Here is a 21,997-nt window from a genome sequence, read left to right as displayed (position 1 = left end):
TTCTTCGAATTGGTACATAGTTTGATTATCGTTATGAATAAAATGCATGAAACTCGCTTTCTTTCTGTAAATCGGCCATAATGATGGTTCTAATATTTCTACAAACTGCATTGACAAGCAATCATATTAGTCATATTCCATCTTTACCAAAAATAATATTGCTTATAATACCTAATAATAATTGCTTGCCATGTTTATATCACAAAAATAAACCGCTTCCAATCTGACTTAGTTTTTAGTTTATTTTCGTTCGTATTCTGACTCATATAGTAAAATGGCTCCCTGGAATACGATACATAACTATAATGAATGTTATGAAGTTCCCAATGCCAGACTGACTAAACTATGACAACAGCGGAGAATATGCGAAGACCATATAACTTAAACCTGATTTTATTTTTATGAGTAAGAAAAATGGTAAATTGGAACACAACTCCTATTTTATTTTCGGATAATACTTTATGACATCAGTGGAAAAAATAATTTACATATAATCATTATAATGATATCACAAAACAAGGCACATAGAAGTCGCTTACAGAATATTTAATTGCAATCAATTTTTACTGGACAATAGCGCGTATTCTATAATGAAACCGTTAAAATTTAAAGGCCGTTAATGTTGTTGCTATAGCAATAACCAATTAAATTTTTTAATCAGTGTTAAATTTTAACAAGTTAAAAATTTAATTTAAAAATGTCAAAAGTTAAAAGTTTAAAAAACTGATTACGCGCTTATGGCAACTTAGTTTGAATTAGCTTAGTCCTAGGTAGGTGGTCTGCTAAAATCTGCTAAAGTCCTTCATATTCCATGTTTTATGATGTGTCTCAAAAACAAAGGCTGTGAAACCTTACACCTCATTTGCACACCACAACAATAAAGATAGCAGACTTCAATAACCTTCAAAAGAAACTTTAGGAAGAAATATAAGAGACCTCAAAGTGTGTTTAGAGAGTTATCAATTATCACAGAGAATAATAATAAGGAAGAGACTTCAGATACTTTAGATAAAGAATCTCAGAGGGACATTTTTTAAAGTTCAAAATAGAAAATAAACTTCAGAGTTTAGGGATCTCAGACACCTCTACAATTTCGAGAACTTTAAATCTTAGAGATTTTAGAGACCTCAGAAACGCAGAACTTAAATCTCAGAGACCTCAGACCCTTAGACATCTCAGACCTCATAGAATTCAAGAAACCCTGAAAGCTTAGAGACTTTAAAAGTCTCAGTAAACCTAGAAACATTAAAAACCTCATAGTCGCAGCTCATAAGCTCGAGAGATCCCTCAGAGATCTCAGACGTCAGAAAGGCAGCACTCAAATCTCAGGAACCTCAGACCCCAAATCCTTAGAGATCTCAAACCTCATAGAATTAAAAAACCCTTGAAAGCTCAGAGAAACTAAAAATCTCAGTAATCCCAGAGACATTAAAAACCTCATATTCGGAGCTCATAAGCTCGAGATACACCTCAAGAATCTCAGACCTCAGAAAGGCAGCACTCAAATCTCAGAGACCTCACACCCCAAATCCTTAGAGATCTTAGACCTCATAGAATTGAAAAACCTCTGAAAGCTCAGATACCTTAAAAGTCTCAGTAAACCCAGAGACATTAAAAATCTTATAGTAGGAGCTCATAAGCTCGGGTAATCCCTCAGGGATCTCAGACCTCAGAAAGGCAGCACTCAAATCTCAGAAACCTCAGACCCCAAATCCTTAGAGATCTCAGACCTCATAGAATTCAAAAACCTTTGAAAGCTCAGAGAAACTAAAAATCTCAGTAATCCCAGAGACATTAAAAACCTCATAGTCGGAGGTCATAAGCTCGGCAGACACCTCAGAGATCTCAGACTTCTAATCTCACAGTGACTGAGATCTCAGATCTGACAGTTCTCAAAAACCACAAAAACTTCTCATTTTCCGCTTTCCTCTTCCTTTTACTTTTTTTTTCTCTTAGCTTTTCTCTGAGATGTCTAAGGTCCACTAAAAGATTCTTTAAGTTCTGCGAATTTCGGATATTCATTTTTTATAGTGTAGACGAGAATACTGTTATCAAATTATCATAGTGCACAGAAACAATTAATGCACTAAACAAGCAGATTTCGGGGAAGTACAGCTACTAGCCACTTTTTGTTGACTGCTTTGTGTTCGTGAATAATCGTGAATCACTGAAATGCCGCAATAATTTAATTTTGAGCTTTTTCCGCGCAAACTGCGTTACAGCGAAATATTTATCGTATTTACGAAGAAGAAAAGAAAGCTTGACGTTACGATAAAAAGTGGGGCGGTTAAAGCTCTGCATGGCGTCATGCCGGAGCGCCAACGTCGGCGTCTTCGCAGCAGCTTGCGTGTCCATCCGCAAAGTTCCTGAAAGTTTTTGGTGCTGGAGAAGTTGCTGACCGGCGTCCCGCATGGGCATCGGATAACACAGACGACAGTCGTCGACTCGCGCATCGCGCGGCCAATGAAGAGCTGCCAGAGCAAGCGGGAAGCAGCAGCACATGTGTTTGTGAGTTTTGAAAAGTTCCACCGGCAAGCATTCAGTGTTGTGCGGCTTGTGTGTTCGGACAGCAGACAACCAGCATCTTGGTCCAGCCAAGTCTTCTGAACGCCGCCTTAGCGCACAGTGCAATGACTTATCGCAGCAGTTGGTGAGAGTGCCGTACTGTTCTTCTGTTCGTCTTTACCATCATGGGTGCATTCGGGAAAGACACCCCCAGACTCGCGTGGTTGTGCTTGATCGCAACTTTTTGCTTCCTAATACTCGACCACTCCGTATATCAGGTGTCTGCTGAGTCTAAGGTGGGTCTTTCTTGCTTAGTCGCGGTTTCGAACCGGCGGAAATTCGTATGAAATTCCGAGTAATGAGTGAAATACGAGAATTTCACGATAAACGACACCTGCATAAGTCATAGCGAAAAGCTCGGTAAACGCACTATCAAACACATATTTTAATCGGTCGCAATTTAGGTAATTAGAACGCATTGCCGGCTCGCCACGTGCTTCGAATATTTCGCTCCGGTGCGCTCAAGGTGGATTACAAATTTGAATTATTATAACTTGACGCAAATTTTTGCAGACGGGCTTTATTTGCAGTATTAGCTTGTCACAAATGTCATTAAAAGTCTTGATTGTGTATTAGGGCGCACGTAATTGCATAGTGTATGAATAATGAACCAAATTACCACAGATCATGCATAAAATATGATCCTGTGTTTAGAGCGTTTTGTAGTTAACGACAGATGAAACGGTGATAAGTTGACCAAGTTACATGTACAAATTATCATTCTTTTTACCTTATGTTGGTCCAGAAAAAAAAACGAAATTATGTGTCAGTTATTTGCTCAAGAAAAAATTTATACAGGATGACAGCGGTAAATCCTACACACCTTTGTTTTCAATGAGATAAAATATTTCAGGACAATTTAACGTGGTTAGTAATTAGGGAATCAATTCGTTCTTTAACTCCAACATGCACTTATGACTCGGAAACGTTATACTCCATCGTGGGCGTCCGTATGCACTTATCATTCGTATTCCTAGTAAAACGAAATAACGGAGATACAAATTGTTCGACATATTTTTTACATTGTGTGTCTGGTTTGTTGAACTTTAAAGAAGAGTGAATAGCAATATAATTAAAAAAAACGAATAAATGGCTTAATCATTTATCGTCATCATATGATCACAATCAATTAATCAGTAATTATTTGAACGTACGGGTGTGACAGGGAATCCCTTATAATTTTTGTTTGAGTTAATTGTTACAAATTTACAAGTGACTGGAATTCGAATGGATTAATGATTGCTGTACCCCTATCATTATCTACTTTTATTTATTTCGTTACTGTTTCCGCTCCTGTGATGTGGAGAAACGAACAACCAATTTTCGTAAATGTTCAAATCACCATTCATTTTTAAATTATTTTGGATACATATTTAATGGCAAATGAGGTTGGTGAACTTTTTATCATCAAATTCATTTTATGGTTTAATGAAGATTATTGAACAAAAAAAATTATCAATATGTATGATTGATCTTTTGAAAGTACGGTCTGTCTAAGTCATATTTTAGATGGTCTTTTTTTAGAATATAGAAGACCATGTGATTTCGTTTCAAACTGTGGTTTTGTATTTCTATAAATCTTACCTAATATTGGTTATTTTATGACAATTTTTCATTTTATATTAAAAAAACAATTCTACCATAATTCGTTTTTTTAGTATTTGATCGATGAAAGTGTTAGGTCTTAGCTTTCTAGTTAATTTTTACTTTTGTTGGTAATTAATGTTATAATCATATAGTTATATATTTAGACGAAAATAGGGACAATACCGTGTAGAACTTCAATCGGAGAGTATTTATGTCAACTAAACTGAAATCTGTTTGAATGTAAAAAAATTAATGCAAGTTTTATGTCGCCGTAATTGCAGCATTAATTGCGAAAAGTCGATGAAGCAAAATATAGTTCGATTTCTCAGAAAGCAAACTGGAAAGGAAAAACAAATACGCCAATTTTTATTTTTAGAAGCATTTATTTTGTTTACATATTAGACACTAAAATCGATGTAAATATACTAAAAGTTTGATGTACTTAATCGACAGTCTTATATTTATTTTATTGAACTCTACACTTGTCCTCATTCCAATTAACCCCAGTTTTCACAAAACATGATTTTATCTATCTTTGGTGTGGCTACAAATATTTTTTTTGAGGCTCTCTTAAACTTTTATGGTAACTGGCAACTAACTAACGAATTGACTTGCAAAACTCCACATAAGTAAATTCATAATTTGGGGGGTTATGCGGCTGGGGAGCGCCTGTGTATCGAATTACATAGGAAGCAAATTTACAACTTTGATGTAATTAAATCGAAGCTTCCTATTCTCATAATATGAAAGTTCACTTAATAAACTTCGGGCTATGCACAAGCCCATTTAGGTTCTAGTTTTTTCATAGTTATTTTAATGAACATTGCGTCCATTGTTCGAACGTTTGAACATGAACTGTAAATTTTATCGTGACCATCAACTGATAAGGCACTGGAAAACAGATTGCGTAGAAGTCATAAAAGTCAAGTAGTATTTTAATCGGCCCAAATATCCCACCTTGAGGAATTTCCAGACATCATCCTGAAACTGAATTTATTTTGATAGTAACCCAATTTTATTCGGCATGGAAGCTGAAATTTTTTAATCTTAATACAAGAATAATACACAACTGTGTTTAGATTGGACCTAATAAAAATTTAATTGCATAGTTGACCATAAAACTGTTTCGTAACGATGTAAATATGCCTATGATGTTTTAGACTTTATCTTGAAAGGTGGGCTTTCGTTTTCGCAGGATACTCCGTCATCGCCACACAATACCTTGGAATGTTATAATTTTTAAATCATACAAATAATTACGTAGACTTTATTGTAAAATTATGTTAATCTGTTTGTTAAACTAAAAATACTATATGCTTCATTTACAACTTTTTATTTGCATAGATTACATCATTCAAGGCAAATAATTATTCAAGTTCATATTACAACGAAATTTGCGGTTATAATTTGAGAAGAATATCCTGTCATTTTTGTTAGCTGAAAACTAATTTTATACCTTTAACTTTTCAACACTGAAATTAGTTACAGGATGAGTATGAAACAAAGTGGTAGGTCTGTAACGTCAATAAAATCAAACTGTGGGACGAACTATTCCGTAGGATTCAATTCAAGGAATTCTTGACGTCAAATAGTGCAAATTACTGAGAAAAAAACTAGTTTAAAACAAATAATGGAACCGTAATTAATATATGGAGGGTGTTTTATGTAAAATGTTGTCTTTATTAATAGCGTGTTAATTGCAAAACAATTATTTTTTACAAAGTATAAGTACTGGCTTTGATATTTTTTGTTTATTGTTATTTCGGATTTTTCGGATTTTTTATACTAATTTTATTCTAAATTTGTTATAATTAAATGAAAATGAGTTGCGAATAACTTGCAAACTATGGCATAAGGCATTGCGTATTGGGTAGCTTATAAAGTAGTCAGATCAGATTGCTCTCGGCTATCGTTTTACGCCTATTTTGTGAGGATAACAATAATTTTTATTAAATAATAAGTTATTAAATAAAAAATAATCATTTGAATAGACTGGGGTAAACTAATATTCGAACTATAAAAATTATCCTGAAATTTACAGTCGGTTGTTACTTACGACCGCATTGTTTTATGTATTCAAACCATGCTCAGGATCTTCAATATCCACATCAACCACGTATTTTATTTTCCGCCCTCAAAAAGATTGACAGCAGTCTAGCTATGCTTTTCTATGTAACATTATCGGTGTTGCAACTGTTGTTTTTTATTCGGCTAATCAACTACAAAATACGTATAAGTTATCATAAAACGCTTACAAGTTCGTATTTTCTAACGCAAGTCAATCGTGGAATAGGTTGTCATTATTATGTATGAATTCTTGAGGGAGCTTTGAACGTATAATTAACAAATGATCAACTTGTACAAATTCGACAGCAATGTCAACTGAGTCTTGGGCCGGTTTACAGGAAGCTTTGTTAAAATTTAATTCTTTGTTAACATTTAACAACGCAAATAGACCAATCACATTTGTTCAGTTTGGTCAGGTGATCAGTTAATCACGCATTTAACTGCGAATTAAATTAATGACGCTTCTATAAACCGGTCCCGAAATTTATTTAATGATTATTATTATTTTATAATTTTTGCGTTGTGTTATTTCATATTAAAATAAATGGAATCGAGTCTTTAAGGAGAATTTCAAGTAAAAATACAATAAATATTGTGTAAGTGCTTAAATTATTTCATTTATTTAGAGTGGGCATACCTTTCTTCGCATTGCAACATGTTTTAATTAGGTATTATTGCACTTTTAAGTTATAAGATGAGCTTACTTTCTCTTGTTCTGTTTTATGTATTTCCTTTTGCAAGATATATTTAAGTACTGATTGTATGCATAAGAGTTATTGTTTTTAACATCCCAAGACTAACTATCAAAAATAGTCACTACATCCTTTACCCGGATAGATATGGTTTACATTTTATATGGCTCGTTGATAACAATGTGTGACATAACATGTAAAGATGTGTACACACATTGTGGACGTAAGAATGTGGCTAAAAACGATTTTTAGGTAATCTAAATGTCGTGTTTGTCGTTAAATTAACCTTGACACAATTTTGTGCAGCTTCAGGTAGGTGTTGCCAGGGTTCAAATTGTCTTTGTTGTAAAACATGTAAAAGATAAGTCAGACTTATTAGCTGTTTTATTTTCTTATAACGACAATGAATTATGACGATGTTCGATTTAGCCCGTCAGAATGGAAGAAGTGGGCACCTTAAATCACAATTCAATACAATAGTTGTATAACTCTATTTTCTAACAAAGCTTCAGATCTTTTTAAAAGCTTTTCAGCTTCCAACAGTTGGTCTCCCGTGTGTTTATTTAACGTAATTATAAATAAACTTTTATACCCGAACCTCTCCTACGCCTGACAATAATCCTTCTCGGATTTCCAACTATTTCAATTGGGAAAATCATTTCGATGCGTGGGTGTTCATTTTGTCGCCTAACGTATCGAAAAGGTCTGCTTGCAACTTGACGCAATTGTCTATTTGAACAACAAGTGAGAGTGTTCTTCAAAGTCACACCAGTCGCACCTCTCTGTGCCTTCTTACATCGTAAATACATCTGAAGCTTACTTTAAAGCACCTCCAGGGAAATCTCATCTGTTGCTTGTGAACGCGAAGTATCAAACTGATAAATTCATGCGAATAGTGAACAATAAAAAATATTTTTATGGAAACGTGACGGAAACACTGCCTGTGCTTGTTTAACAAAACTATGACTTGTGTTTGTGTAATACAGAAAAATTTAATTAAATATACTGCTGACACAAGCAGATATTAGTCTTATGTTGTTTTACTTTGCTCCAAGAATCCGACCAAGACCTACCCAGGATGATTACATTCTGCAAGTGATTTTAATTTGTAATACCTTGACGCGAGTTCTTTGTGTACAACTCTAAACAAATTCCTCCCTAACTTTAAATAGGATTTAAATGATTCCAAGGCTTAGTACTCTCGAGAGCTTGCCGTACACAAGCATAGTAAACGAATATAGATGGGGTGACTCGCATAAAAGTAACGAATATCTATGGATCAAAACATAAAAATGCAAAACTGCAATTACAAAACGTCTCCAAATAAAGTGTCTACAACTCGCCGGACGCGCTATTTTATCTATCCACAGAGCCTCGTTTCGTCGCGAAAATAGATAATTGTAACGATGTCTCTGGTGGTGAACTAGAGCAAATCAATTTCCTTTGCTTATTATTCGTGACTTCTGGTCTGCATAATAAGTTTTTAATTAATTTGTCGGAAGCAGGTGTAACTTTATGTAGTGAAATCCTCTTAAGTATTTATGACCTGGCTAATTTCTCCTTTTTCAGGAGTTTATAAGCGATGTTTGTAATCTTGAAAAGACGGAGATGCCGTAAATTTTAAATGTGCAAAAGTTTAAACATCACACAGTTGTAAAGTTCGTATTTTGCATCTTTTCAAATTTTGTTTTCTCCTTTGATCTCGGCTATGAGTGGGACACCCTGTAGGTGTGAAACGGATATTGGCAGTCAAACTATTCCACCCTGATGGCAGAATTCGTAATGATTTGCCACCAGTTGTGCCCTGAATTATATCATTCACTCACGCTGAGACCGTACACAAACTATCAATCAATCAGTCTGGAACAGGGTCAGACAAAATTTCGCTATGAAATTTGTAACTTGGTGTAAATCTCACAAGATTTCGCAGAAATCTTTAAAATCGATGTTGCACTTGCTGTGTGTATAGAAATTGCAGTTTTTTATTTCGTCGCAAACTCGTCGCCAAACAAAAGTGCTTTTAGCAGATCTCCAAAGTTTGAAAGGACATCAATCATTATTACAGTTTGGACGAGGGAACATTAAGTCAATAAGCACGATTCGTAATGGTCAGGTAGAAAAATATCAGTGGTCGATTAGGCAACGTTAATATTTTATCAAAATTCGTTTATGATTTCATTCGGCCGCGTCTATTTGTACTACAATTTTATTACCGCGTTTTTTCGGCAGATCAAGTATTTTTTGTTTTTAATCCCTTGTGGAAGCTTTTAATTATAAGTGCTTTTGACAAAACTGAAAATACGAATTAATTGCTAGATTTCATAAATTGGTTCATGGATATTTTTATGCATGAGCTCTAATCTGGTCACACGTTCGGAAATTAAAATAAACGGACTTTGCGGTCAGTTGTTATAATAAAGGAACTCCGATTACGGGATACGTCTGTCAGTTGGGGAGAGATTCGCCAAATCTTCGCCTTCTTGGAAGAGATAAGCCATATTTTGACCTCTGATATAAATTTAGCGATAGAAAAATGCTACTGTCTTTTACAGATACACTTTTTTATGTTTACCGCAATTGTTTATTACATCCACTATCTTATCTCGGGCAAGAAAAGTTCAACGCCTTATTAACTAATAGATTGCATTACAGTGTTACATGAAGCTCTTCCTACCACGTTAATGGAGACCTCATAGCACAATATTTTTAACACCGGTTTTTCAATTCATTAAACCCCTCATTAGCGTTTCATCTAAATTACTCTGGAATCAGTTTTTACTATTGAAACTTACATGATCTCTCTGAAATCAGCCGATAAATTTATCTAAAACACAATAGCGAATTATTGGCATAAACCAAGTCCTCATTAGCAGTTATATTGATCACGTTCCATTTATAGTTAGTATTAATTATACATCGGTTTTATAGGTTGTTTACTCAGTAAATGGATACAGATATTGGAATTTTTACCTATTTATGTATTTTATTTTTACTCCATAATTTACAATCTGTTGACTTGCTAAACGAGAGCAGGTCGTTAAGGTACAGAGTGAAGTTTAAATTGTACCGCCGTCTGAAAAAGGTTTTAATTTATAAATTGGACAGTACTGTTTCAGATAAAGTATAAATTACTTATTACCTTGTAGTGCAAATTTGTGATTCTATGGTTGACATGTTTTATTTGTGTCTGTTCTGGTAGTTGATATCAAGCGTTTTTTTATTTTTCTGTTGTAATTAACAATTTTGCCAATTATTTTTTGAAAGATAGTGCAAAAATGAAATCTATGGTCAGTCTAGAAAATATACTTTTAATTGGCTGATATTACTCTTTATTACAAATAACAGTATATGTTACATTTTATTAATTAGAAAAAATTGCAGTTTAGGTCAATAAATTAGCTGCTTGTGCGCAACTTCTGATCGAGTTTTGCGTGAACAGAGTGCCTTTTAATTATCAGCATGTGTTAATTGAAGAGGATTATGTAAATATTTTGTTGCGGCATCCAGAGTTGACCTCTGACAGAGGCTGTCAGTGGAGTATTAAAGATTTATTTATTTTCTAGTTTGGGTAACCAGAGATTTGTGGTGGTAGTCTATAGCTTTATTATAAAATTCTGTATACATGAAGCGCATCTGTTCGTTCGTGCGAGGCAAAGCTGAGTCAAAAAACTTAGAAATTTTATTATTTTTTATTTTTCACTGTCAGGCCGTTCAGTAGGGGGTCGTTCGCTTTGGGTTTATTCGTGCTACGAACTTCTGATCAATTTTTTATTCGGCATTTATTATGTATTTAAATTTAACTGTCTTGATTTAATGTTCCAATTCATTACGTGCGGGACGAATTCGTCTCATTACAAAATTAAAGGTTGTCGACCACATTGATTTAACAATTTATTTAATTGCACCGAAAAAAATGTTGATTCAGTGGCTGTTTACGGAAAATTTGTAGCTATTTTTCACGTCAGTACGAGTAAATATTACAGAAATTTTAACAGCAAACAAAATTTTTCCGTTTCAGCCACCTTGGATATTGAACGGACCAGTGTCACTATTTTCTCGTAAATTTGACCATTTTGCTCAGGCAGTAATAACAAAGTTAGCTGCAGTTCAATGCATCCTGAAAAATTTCTCTTAAATTTCAAACCGAGAACCAGTTATGCAACATCCGAGATTTACCGTGCAAGTTTTGCAGCGGGTACATAAATAATATAAAAAAGGAGGAAATGTATGCAAGTTTAAGCAAAAATAAATCCGGGCTCTCAAGTGGCAAATTACATAATAGAAGGGACTTGGAGAGGAACGATGGGCCATCAGGTAATTTTGGACGCGACATTCGGCGTTAAATGGCCGATTCTAGGGCCGAGGGTTGGCACTCAATTGTGAATGTGGTGTTTGGTGAGCAACAATTGCTTCCTTTTTACAGGGGTGAGTTGCGAGCGACGGAAGACCCGAAAATCTCATGTTCAGGTGTGTCAGCTTTCCGGGAGGTGTCGCGTGCGAAGCGTTCATCGGATTAACTCACCGGGTTTTCTCTTTGTAATTATTTTTTTAAAATGGTTGTTTTGCAGTTCAAGTTGAGAATGAAAATGGTTTTTTACCTTGATTGGGTTGTTTTGCAAACATCGTAATTTTATTTTTATGGTTCTTATTAGAGTGTAAGTGTTCTACAGAATTACGTACGTAAAGTTATAAAATTAACGGAGTTGTTATCGGTTTTTAACCTTCATTGCAAATAAATTACCATTAACATTACAATGAGGGTAAATAAGTTTCTAGTTTGTTATATAACACTGTGCCTAATTTTTGTTTGTTTTCTTTGAAACATTAGAATATAACGTAAAATTAATTTATTGCAGAAAGTCTTAATAATTAATTATTAATTATTGCAATTATTACAGTTCAGAGACATCAAATATATTTGGTTCTAAAGTCATTTAAAACTATTTTTGATTGTGAAAATTTGAATTCAGTTCACGCTTTATTTGTCTCATGATCATATGTAACTTTTTTATTCAGAAGAAATATTAACTGCGGTTTATCTAAAGCTTGAGAACTTGAGCATTATTTAGAAAATGTAAGTAGGTAAAAATGTATTAGTCGCAACAAAATAAAAATAATAATAATTTAATCCTCTGAATTAAAAAACTTGGGAGCTTTTTTTAAAAAATATTTACCTTCGTTCTCACACTGATAATTTGATAATTTAATTGCATGCAATTTCATGCATTTTAACGGTTGTTATTAACACTTCTAAATACAAATCTTTATTAATATCTACTTTACACACAAAATTTCCGAATTACACCATAATTGACTCACTCTGTATTCAAAAATAAAATGTGCTCTTTCCAAAATTAATTATAAATCTATGTGGACTATTACTTGTAAAATTGTTGTTATGTTAAATATTTTATCATAATTTAGACGTCCAACTATTAATTTAATTCAGTAGCATTCATAAAACCTGTACACATAAAAATTCAATTTGCATGATGCTAATAATAGTAATTTTCTTAATAGGCTATTCCGATTTACGCAATAGTTAGAAAAACTTTTATTATTCTGTCTAATTAGTAATTACGGTGTGAGTATTTTTACGTGTTATTACAACAAATTTCATTCATTTTTTGTTGGTAATATTCCATATTGACATTGATCTTTAAGTAAAAATAGACCTGAGCTCACATTAGAATATGTTTTATCGTCTTAGACAAATGGGTTTCTACGTTAATATTAGCAAAAGTTCCATTTAATTACATGGTAAAAATGTGTCATGCCGTTTGTAATAATTAAATAGAGCTTTTCTGTTTCTCTACTTTGTGCCAGTTCGTTTGAGATTTCAAACACTTTGTCAGTAGTTTAATTATACTCGTATGGAAGTAGTGCTAGGTTTAATTTAAAGAAAAAATCTAAAACAAAAAAAAATACATAAATGCAGTCACACTTGGCTTTGTCTCCACCTCAGTAAATCATAGGTTTATGTGTGCCCTTAAATCCGGTAAAATATTATTCATAAATTAATATTATAATGGGTGAGTTTTGTAGCGTATCAGCATAACATAGAGAAATAGGAATTTATTACAGTAATTTTGCTATCAAGAAGTAAGCACGCACGTAAAAGGCAGTCATGCTTTGCACAGTTGATGAATGCTCAATTATATTTTGTGAAACCATTTTCCTATCATTAGTGTTCAATAAATTGTGCAGTGTGTGTTTGGACGGCAAAGATCATAGGACGTCATTTCACGTTGTCTCATTAATGTTACATTTGACAAGAACACCATTACGCTTACAGAAACACTGAATTAAGCCCAGCAATAATTAAGATGTGATAACAGGCTGTAATGTTCAGAAAAGTCGATACGTGCTTAAATTTACATCTTTGTTGAATCACAATGGCCGTGTGTTCGTTTTTTTCTACTAAATTTTTTAACTCAGTAACTTTCGTTTAAAAAACGCAGAAAGTGACGTGTGACTTGCAAGTAATGTTTGAATTTTAGAAAATTGCTTGGAAAACTGTAAATTTGCAGACATAACTGTTTGATAAAAATGCTATCCTGAAGGCGAGTGATTCACTTCTGTATCGTTTTACCTGTTTATCGCAACGGGCGTGTAAATGCGGCTTTATCCTGAGTGAAAGCATCCATCGAACAACGAAATTAAGTGATTTGGCGGGCCACTTTCGTGCCGGCGTTTACATTGTTAAAAGGCAAGAGAAGTATCTATTCATGTAAGTGCTTTCGGAAAACGTGTTACTTTTCGTTTCGGTACTTGTCAGAGATTATCTCATTGATTCATAATGTGTCAGTCTCCAAGTTTAGTCTGCAGTTTATCGTCTTTATCGTCGGCTGCTTCCTATTTTAGCAACAAAGCGCCTCGATTTCGAAAAAACTCGGTTTATAAAACATTTGTTACAAACTGGCACAGTTCATTCAACTCCCTCTAGTAATTTTCGACTTGAATGAACCATATAAATGGGTAAACACATCGCGCGTAATATTTTCATCTTTAGTTATTTTGGAGGGATTTTTTTCTCTAAACGTGTTAATTAGTCGAAAGAGATCCTATTTGGTGATTATGCGGCCATTTGTACACCCACAACCTGTATTCAGTGTACACACTTAAAATTAAAAAAATGAACCATTTTTTGATATTTATAATCCCAAACAAACGTCACTCACACCTACTGAACTTCTCGTACCATATATGGTAGTGGGTGTACATAAGAGAGTCTTGTGTATACTTTATCGTTTATTTACTGTGTGCAGTCACCACATTCTTTGGATATTGGAAACTGAACAGTTCGTGTTATACAATACAGATTTTCAATAATTGCTTGAGCTTATTTATTGGCATACTGATTTGTGACAATAGCTGAACGGTGTTCGCTTTTAAAAACTTTTTGTAATGCAGCATTGATGATTAACACTGTCTGTTTGGAGTTGGTGGCTTTCCTATTCCATATTTCTAAAGCGGAGCGCAGATATTGACAAGTTGAAACAATTCTGATGCTAAAAAATACTATATAGATTTTTTTAAATTAATTATCATTATGACTACGTAAAAAACGCCAAAACGTAATTAATTAAAAGCAAAAGTATTAATTTTTTTTCATCATTATTGTGACACATCATTGCAGATAATTATTGTAAATTTTATTTTGTTTATTTATTATCTGAAAATACAAAAAGAATTTTGTTACTTTGGAATAAGAAAATAAGAATTCTTTTTTCAATAATTCATCTCTTGACTAACTACAGTAAAAAACAATGTTTTGCTTTAAGTGTTACATCCTGTAACTGCTACTCAAATTAAGCAACCACTTTTTTAAATAAGTACGAGTAAATTAATGACTTGCAATTATTTTACACGTGAAATGATTGACACATTATTATTAGCAGTTATTATATTTTTTAGCAACTCTGTGGTGATTGAAAAAAATCGAAAATAATGAAATATTAAAGTAATTAAGGATTTTTTTATGTGCTCACTATTTACTGTAGTATAAGTGAATAAGCAGTATTACGTGTTTGGGGATAAATCTCTGATACAGTATTGTATTGAAAATAATTGTTTAAAACATATTATTTTACAGCTTTTTGTAGTGTGAATAAAAAATCCAAACCTGAACAAGTAACTATTATTATTCTTACATAAAACTTGTAAGCTCGGTGTTTTTTTAAAATATTTTAGTACCATATTTCTCAAATGTTAATGATATTCCGTAAAAAATATGAATTATATGTTCTCTTATGATTCATCATTTTTATATGTATACATTTAATTTATTTAAATAAATAGTCTTAACAAGGTCAGAAACTTAAATGTGGAGATTTTATCATATTGTTTATTTAGGTAAATCTGTAATAACTTTTTTGTGACTTTGTCCCATTTAATAACTTTCTATAACTTTAAACAGCTGGAAACGGTCTTTATTATTGAATTTAGGAGTAAAGAAACTTTTAGGGTTTGTGCCTAATTTTTTTTGTTAAATAAACTTAAGCGTACTATTTTGTGTGTTTTCATTTCTTGCATTAAAAAATATTTGTTGTATTATTGTATTATTTACACGTTGTCAATGCTAATTTAGCTAATTCTACCCCCTTTCCATCCATAAGTAATGAAACTTAGTGTGAAAGCTGGTGACCAGATTATCAGTTTATGTCATCTAGTACATTACATGTTTGGTGTGTCGATAAAATCTACACAGAAAATTGTTCCTACTTCAACACTTGCGGAGCTTCTCAAGAGACGACTCGATAAGTAGCAGGCAAGTAATTACTAATTGAAAAGTTAACGTGCTCTTCGACACAAAACGATAGATCCCTTAACATTTGAATTGCATAGTAATTAAATTTCTGAAAGTAGTTGGTAATTTGCTGGCTTGTTTTTGTCGAAATATCTCTCGATCTGTTCCCATTTTCTTCCGAGCTTTTACAGACTTAAGCACCGCATGCATAATTTTACATTCGTATTATGCGTTCACATTGTTCACTTTTAATGAATAGATAATGAGATGAGAGCATTTTAAGCGGAATTCGATAAAGTTTGTATCTTAAGTAGTCTGAAAATATCTCAAATAACAGAAATAGTTTCAGCAAATTTTGACCAAAATTAAGTTAATAACTTAAGGCTTTACTTGTTGAAATAGCAATTACCCTGGAACTTAATTAGATTTAATTTCTCGTTAATTGTCTAATTTAGATTATTTGGAAGTCTAAGGTTTGTTATTGTAATGTATCGGCTTTAAGCTCTTTTAAAAAATGCATGTAATGCAACGAAGTCAATTAATTTTGCTTAATTGGGCTTTTGATAGTTAGGTCTTGGGATTTTTTGTTTAGTCTAATCGATGAGGATCGATTTACAGAAAACGAATTAAAATTTGGTTGCTATTAAATACAATGGCACACAAACTGGGATAAAAAAAAGATTTTGTTTTTAATGGCATAATTTTACATATTTTGGGAACGATGCCTTGTTGCTCTATAGGTATTGATTACCTACTTTAAAGGTCAACAATTGAACATAATAGGACCATATAAATTATTAAACCCAAATCAATCCTAACTATTTAATTTAACGCTTGGAGATCGCGAGAAATATCTGTTTAAAATAACATGTGAGTTATCTGTATATTTGAAAAGATCCTTGAGCCGAATCATGGTAATATACATGTTGAGTAAATCCCGATTTACAATATTTAAATAAATTTAATATAACTGCAACTTTCGGTTGGGTTTCTATTATTTGCACATTGAAAACAGCTTAGGGGAAACTTTCAATGTATTCCAAAAAAAGTATAAAGCACTTTTTGATATGTATTTACACAATATCGATGTTACATTTTCGTGCAGTTGGTTGTAGTGGTGATTTATGTTTTTATTGGATGGCTTGTTTACTTTGAAAGTTTGTATTGTAATTCTATTGCAGTCTGTTGGTTTCATGTTCCCACTATGTACGTTGAATAATTCAACTAATCAATTATAAACAATAATTACCTTAAAACTAACCGAAACAAATCAAAACGTTTATTACTGTTTGCAAAGTATTCATTCATGTATCCTTTGCTTCTAAACTTCGCATTTCCGGAGATATTATAACTCTCCCACTTTTATTATCTTTAGATTTTTTATAAAAATCCAGGGCCGTTGCGATTATTTTCTTAGATAAATGCAACTAAATATGTAAGAATGAAACTCTTCGCATAATTTGTGTCACCTATTTGGAGATATGCCTTTTTGTGCTAGGCTTTCGCTCGTTGATCGAACATTGTATTGTTACAGTCACGTTGTACTCAAAGTCAAATTAAGATTTACGGTATACATACATGCAGGTGTGAAGTCATTAACCAGATAATCTGAAATATTAGCGTTTATTCTCTACTTCCCTTCATATACTTGTTGAGTGACTACAATCACTTCCAAGCCACATAACTTCCGTGATGTAGTTTGGAACACACGCTTTTAATAGAAGTGCTAAATGCAAAAGCTCCACACTTTGTTCTTGAATTTATATTTCATTACAGAGGGGTACACGCGAAACGTTTGAGATTAGCTAATAACTGCCAAATAAATCAAACTTTCGACGATATTTCATTATTGTTTTACCAAACTGCTGACGATTTTACGTGACTGTTCTATATACAGGACGTTCTCTAAATAAGTGAAAAAATTTAATCCTAACATCCTCTGAACAAAATGTTTTCAATTATGACGAAATTTTCTGGTGAAATGGTAGAATAAGATCATCAAAAATCATTGGTTGCACATTTGACTTTTAGTCAAGTCAGGTCAAGTCATCAAAATGTGTGGATAATTTTTACTCTTGTACTATTACCAACATACAAAAAATGGAATAAAGAAATCAGAAATATTGTTAACTTGAACAATCGATTTTTCATTTGATGGGAGTTTTAGAAATTTCGTAAATGTACAATTACCACAGATACAAAATTAACTTAATTTGGTTTCTAACGGTGGAAAGATCGTGGTCAAAATGTTGGTCGAAGTGATTTGTATCTGCTGAATTAATTTTTCCTTTTTTTCATTATAAATTCAAGAGTTTTGCATTTTAAATCCGGTCATGTGTTTACCATAAACCAAGGAGGTAAAATCACAAGCAACAGTGCCATACGGTGAAGAAATGATTTGTTAATTTGTAACTTAGTTCAACTACAAAATTTGTGGTTGAGTATGAAACACCATCATTCATTACTTAATTATTGATTACGTGGGTATCATGAGCCCGGAGATTATGAAACCGATGAATTATGAAAGAAGTGCTAATTTTTGTTTTCTGAGGCCTCACCTGTAATTTAGTTTTCTTAATTTATGGCGGATTTGAGATAATTGATGAAACATGTTATTGCAATATCCAATATTCTATTTTAGGATAGCAGAGTTCATTTCATATATTAATCAATTTGATATTCTCTTTGGGGCAAGTATTTGGGATTAATTTATTTGAATCATTATAAATAACCGTTTGATGTGGCACATATCGTGTGTTATGTAATCGGCCGTGATCATGGTACACATACACGGTTAAAAGCGTTATTAAGATCAGGTGACATAACTAAAGCGGTGACTTATTTCAAGGTAATGAGGTCGTTGTCGTTGCACAGACTCATTTAAGAGCTTGCCCTTTGTACGTACAAACAGGAAGACTGTGCAAATAAGGCAGGTTGTCAAGCCGTGGCTCCACAGCACCGTTTCTGGTTTAAAAAAGAATGAAATGTGCAATATTTTTATTTTAATGAATCACCATCTTGAACATTTATGCAACCGAGAAGTGGTCAGTAATGCGTGGGTTTTTCAGCCAGACAGAAATAAAACCAAAATCGACTTGTGGTGCAAAAACCGCTCTTGGCGACACACACTTTGAATTAAATGTGTGGCAGGGATTTAATTGTGTGTCGACTTTTTAATTGCATTTATTAAGGAGCGCACGTCGAACCATAAACATCACTAGTGTATTTTTCACATAGAAAATTCCGTGTTGTTTTTCCTTTGTAGACGTGGCTACGGACGGACGACCCTCAAAGAAGTTAAATTGTTTTGATCTTTTATTCATTATTTATTGAGAAGAGTTTTGCTGTATTTATCATTTTTTGCAAAACGCACTGGTTTGAGAGCATTGGGTTTTGAGGTTTGGTGTAAATTGTGATTGATGAGTTAACTAACTAATCATGTGTCGATAGCTGGGCAGGCAGGTTTAAAGTCGCATGCTGTGCCTCGTAACTAGAACAAAACATCGTATTATAGTTATTCAAACTGATTCGATATTCGTGATGTAAATACTGCATTTATCCTCCTAATACGAAAGAAATTGACGATTTTTAGGACAGCATGTATTTAGCCACTCTTATAAAAGAGTAATTAAAATTTAATTCGGATTTGTTTGCCACGTTACGTTGATGAATTTACAATTGTAATTATATTTACTCTTTGTTGGATCAATTTAAAATTGTGTCAGTTTGTGTGCCTGCTAAAATATTCAATAGTCTCATAAAAATTATATTTTTATGGCAGCATTTTTTAGTGTAACATCGTATCTCATGACTATTAATAAGCGGATAGTATTGATTTATTTATGTAATTTTATTTATTATTATTTATAAATAAATATGGGAATTTGTTTACGAAAATTGTTACCGAATTTTTCGCAAAGAAGGTTACTGAAGATTCCCTCATATAATAAAATAAACAAGGTGCGAAGTGATGAGGAGGATTCTTAATTTAGAAGCACATTTATTTTGTCATCATGTCACATTATAATCTGAAAGAGCAGAAAAATATTAGGGAGCAGCCATGTAAATTTAGATCAATTTAAATTCAAATTTATGCCTACTTGAGGCCATTATCCAATCATTTATAATAAAGATAAATAATAACGTTCAAAACTGATCAAAGAGTGCCTAATACATCCCGTATGAATAAGTAGTAATGAATTATTGTTAACATTCTATTTTAAAAAGTCGTCAGACGATTGTTCGCTCCACGAAGTCAATGTCAATTCTGTTACATAATTGAGTTCGTTTTAGATTTTTTAAATACTTTTGTTTTCTGGTGGCATGTTTAATTCTGTGAACACTGTTATTATAGTCTGCTTTAATTTTCTTGTTAAAGGTGGGAGTCTCCGCTCCTTGTGCCGCAAAACATTTAAAAGCTCGCTATATAATTTGTCACGGTTTTTTATTTGTGGTGCTCTAAATTTTAATGACTTAATCTTATAGCTTGTAAACAATAAGTTATTAAATAATCAGGCGCAAATATAGTGCGGATGTAGTAAATTCTTTAACCTACTTTTCAGATGTGACGAAACGATGGAAACAAAATACTACTTGTCAAAGAAAAAATTTTACAGTCATATGTGCAAGAAAGTCAATATTTGAAGTCATCTTCTATTTTCAAAATCAGAGACATGTAACGAATGACCAACAGCTGCGTACTTTCGTTAGTCACACAAAATGTGCATAATTATTTCGAACACAAGTGCGGAAAATGTAAATTGTCACTAGTGAAAGAATTACATCACAGGCTTTGGTCTATCCAGTTGACAGTGGCCTAAGTTTGGGGCATAAATTATTACAAATGCTAACTACGAAATGCAATTATCGCTGTTTTCTAATATAGATGTGTTTTCATGGAACCTGTTTGTGAATGCAATTGAGAGATTATGTACAGGTCATGGTTCTGCTTCTTGACAAATAGATCATAATTCATTAATATCAAAATGAGTGTTTCAAGGTGCGGCTTGATACCGAACCGTTGCAGCTCTTCTCGCCAAATAAGGTACTACCGATAAAATGTTAAATCTCGGTAGCGCAATAGGTATTTTTAGTCACGATAAAAATGGATTGCGAAACTCATTACAGCACGTTATGACAATGTCAGTGACATCTTTTTGCGGAAATTATCAGAGCGATGACCTGTAATAACATCTGACTTTTCATTTTTTGACTTTTGGTTTATTTAGAATTTTCGTTTTTTGTCTGGCAAACTGAATAATGTGCTCGCTGTGGCAATTAAACGAAATTGCCTTCAATTTGTCATAAATCAAATTTGGGAGTGAGTCACGCCGTTAACAATTATTATTATTGCTGTATAGTGGATATAAGGAAATGGGTGGTCAGCCAGCTGTTGGTAGTTTATATTCTGCTGAAATCCGAACTGATGAGCTGGCTTCAAAGGCACTAACACTAATAATAGTTTTAGGGCTTCACACAGTTTGAATTGATTGCACATATCAATATGTGCTTACTTAATTTCAGGTCTCAACTTCTATGGTGAAAAGAATTTTTAGCCAATAACTGCCTGGATCTCTTTGGCTTTATTAACAGTCCTGAGTAAAAACCTAAGGATCTCCTTATCTATTGTCATTTGCCGTCTATTATAAAGAATAGGGCGCTGAATTTGGGACCCATTTTAATTTTTCAACATTGCTGCAACTTTTTTTTCATTTTCATTTCATTTTTGTTGAGGAGCATGGTATTCTAGAAATTTCCTGTGTTGTTCTCGTAGACAATTTTTTTTATTAATTATTAAAAGCAACACAGAATTTTTTGTTCTATTAAGTATTTTCCTGTTTTATTAATTAGTGTTTTCAATCTAATTAATTATGTAGCATTATGTTAAGTGTATGTAAGCGTTTATGTTTACTTTATTATTGATTAATAATTACAAAGTTGATTTAAATAAAAACTGACAACACAACGTTATATCTTAATTACTATCTTGCATAATTTAGTCATATAACAAATATACAAACAAGGTAATTATGGTAGCTACGTGGGGGTTGACAGTTGGACAACATCATTTGCTCCCAATCTAACATTTTATTTTGTTCTATTTCTTTAATAAATAATCCTGCTTAACTCAAATGGAGGTGGTCAGTATTTCTTCGAAAGAATTTATCTTTTTAAATATTTTGATTGATTTATTAAAAAAATATTTTCCCATTTGCAGCAGAACTTTGTAATGCACTTTAGCTTGAATTTTCTAGTAGTAAAGCGGCAAGTTTGCGTCGTCTCATTTGTATACGTTATCTATACTTAACACTTCCAAATTCTGTTAATCTCTTTGAGA

At 32.8% G+C, this 21,997-nt stretch overlaps 1 protein-coding gene across 31 annotated transcripts in view; it reads left to right on the top strand.

The window, feature by feature from the left end:
- Nucleotides 1-2,478: 2,478 nt before the first annotated feature.
- Nucleotides 2,479-21,997, top strand: part of LOC660769 (basement membrane-specific heparan sulfate proteoglycan core protein) — a 122,952-nt gene continuing 103,433 nt past the window's right edge. For 15 of the 31 annotated variants that reach the window (XR_010334244.1, XR_010334245.1, XR_010334241.1 and 12 more), the window contains exon 1: nucleotides 2,480-2,801. Coding sequence is in view for 1 of the 31 variants with exons in the window: in XM_064356769.1 (XP_064212839.1) it covers nucleotides 2,691-2,801 (111 nt within the window). In the remaining 30 variants the exon portion in view is untranslated. Of the gene's footprint in view, nucleotides 2,802-21,997 lie in introns of all 31 variants that reach the window. The other 16 variants (XR_010334254.1, XR_010334251.1, XR_010334252.1 and 13 more) reach the window with 3 other exon arrangements.

The sequence above is a fragment of the Tribolium castaneum genome, chromosome 5 (genome assembly GCF_031307605.1).
Source record: "Tribolium castaneum strain GA2 chromosome 5, icTriCast1.1, whole genome shotgun sequence".
Taxonomy (NCBI): Eukaryota; Metazoa; Arthropoda; class Insecta; order Coleoptera; family Tenebrionidae; genus Tribolium; species Tribolium castaneum.
This window is presented reverse-complemented; position numbering and strand designations above follow the sequence as displayed.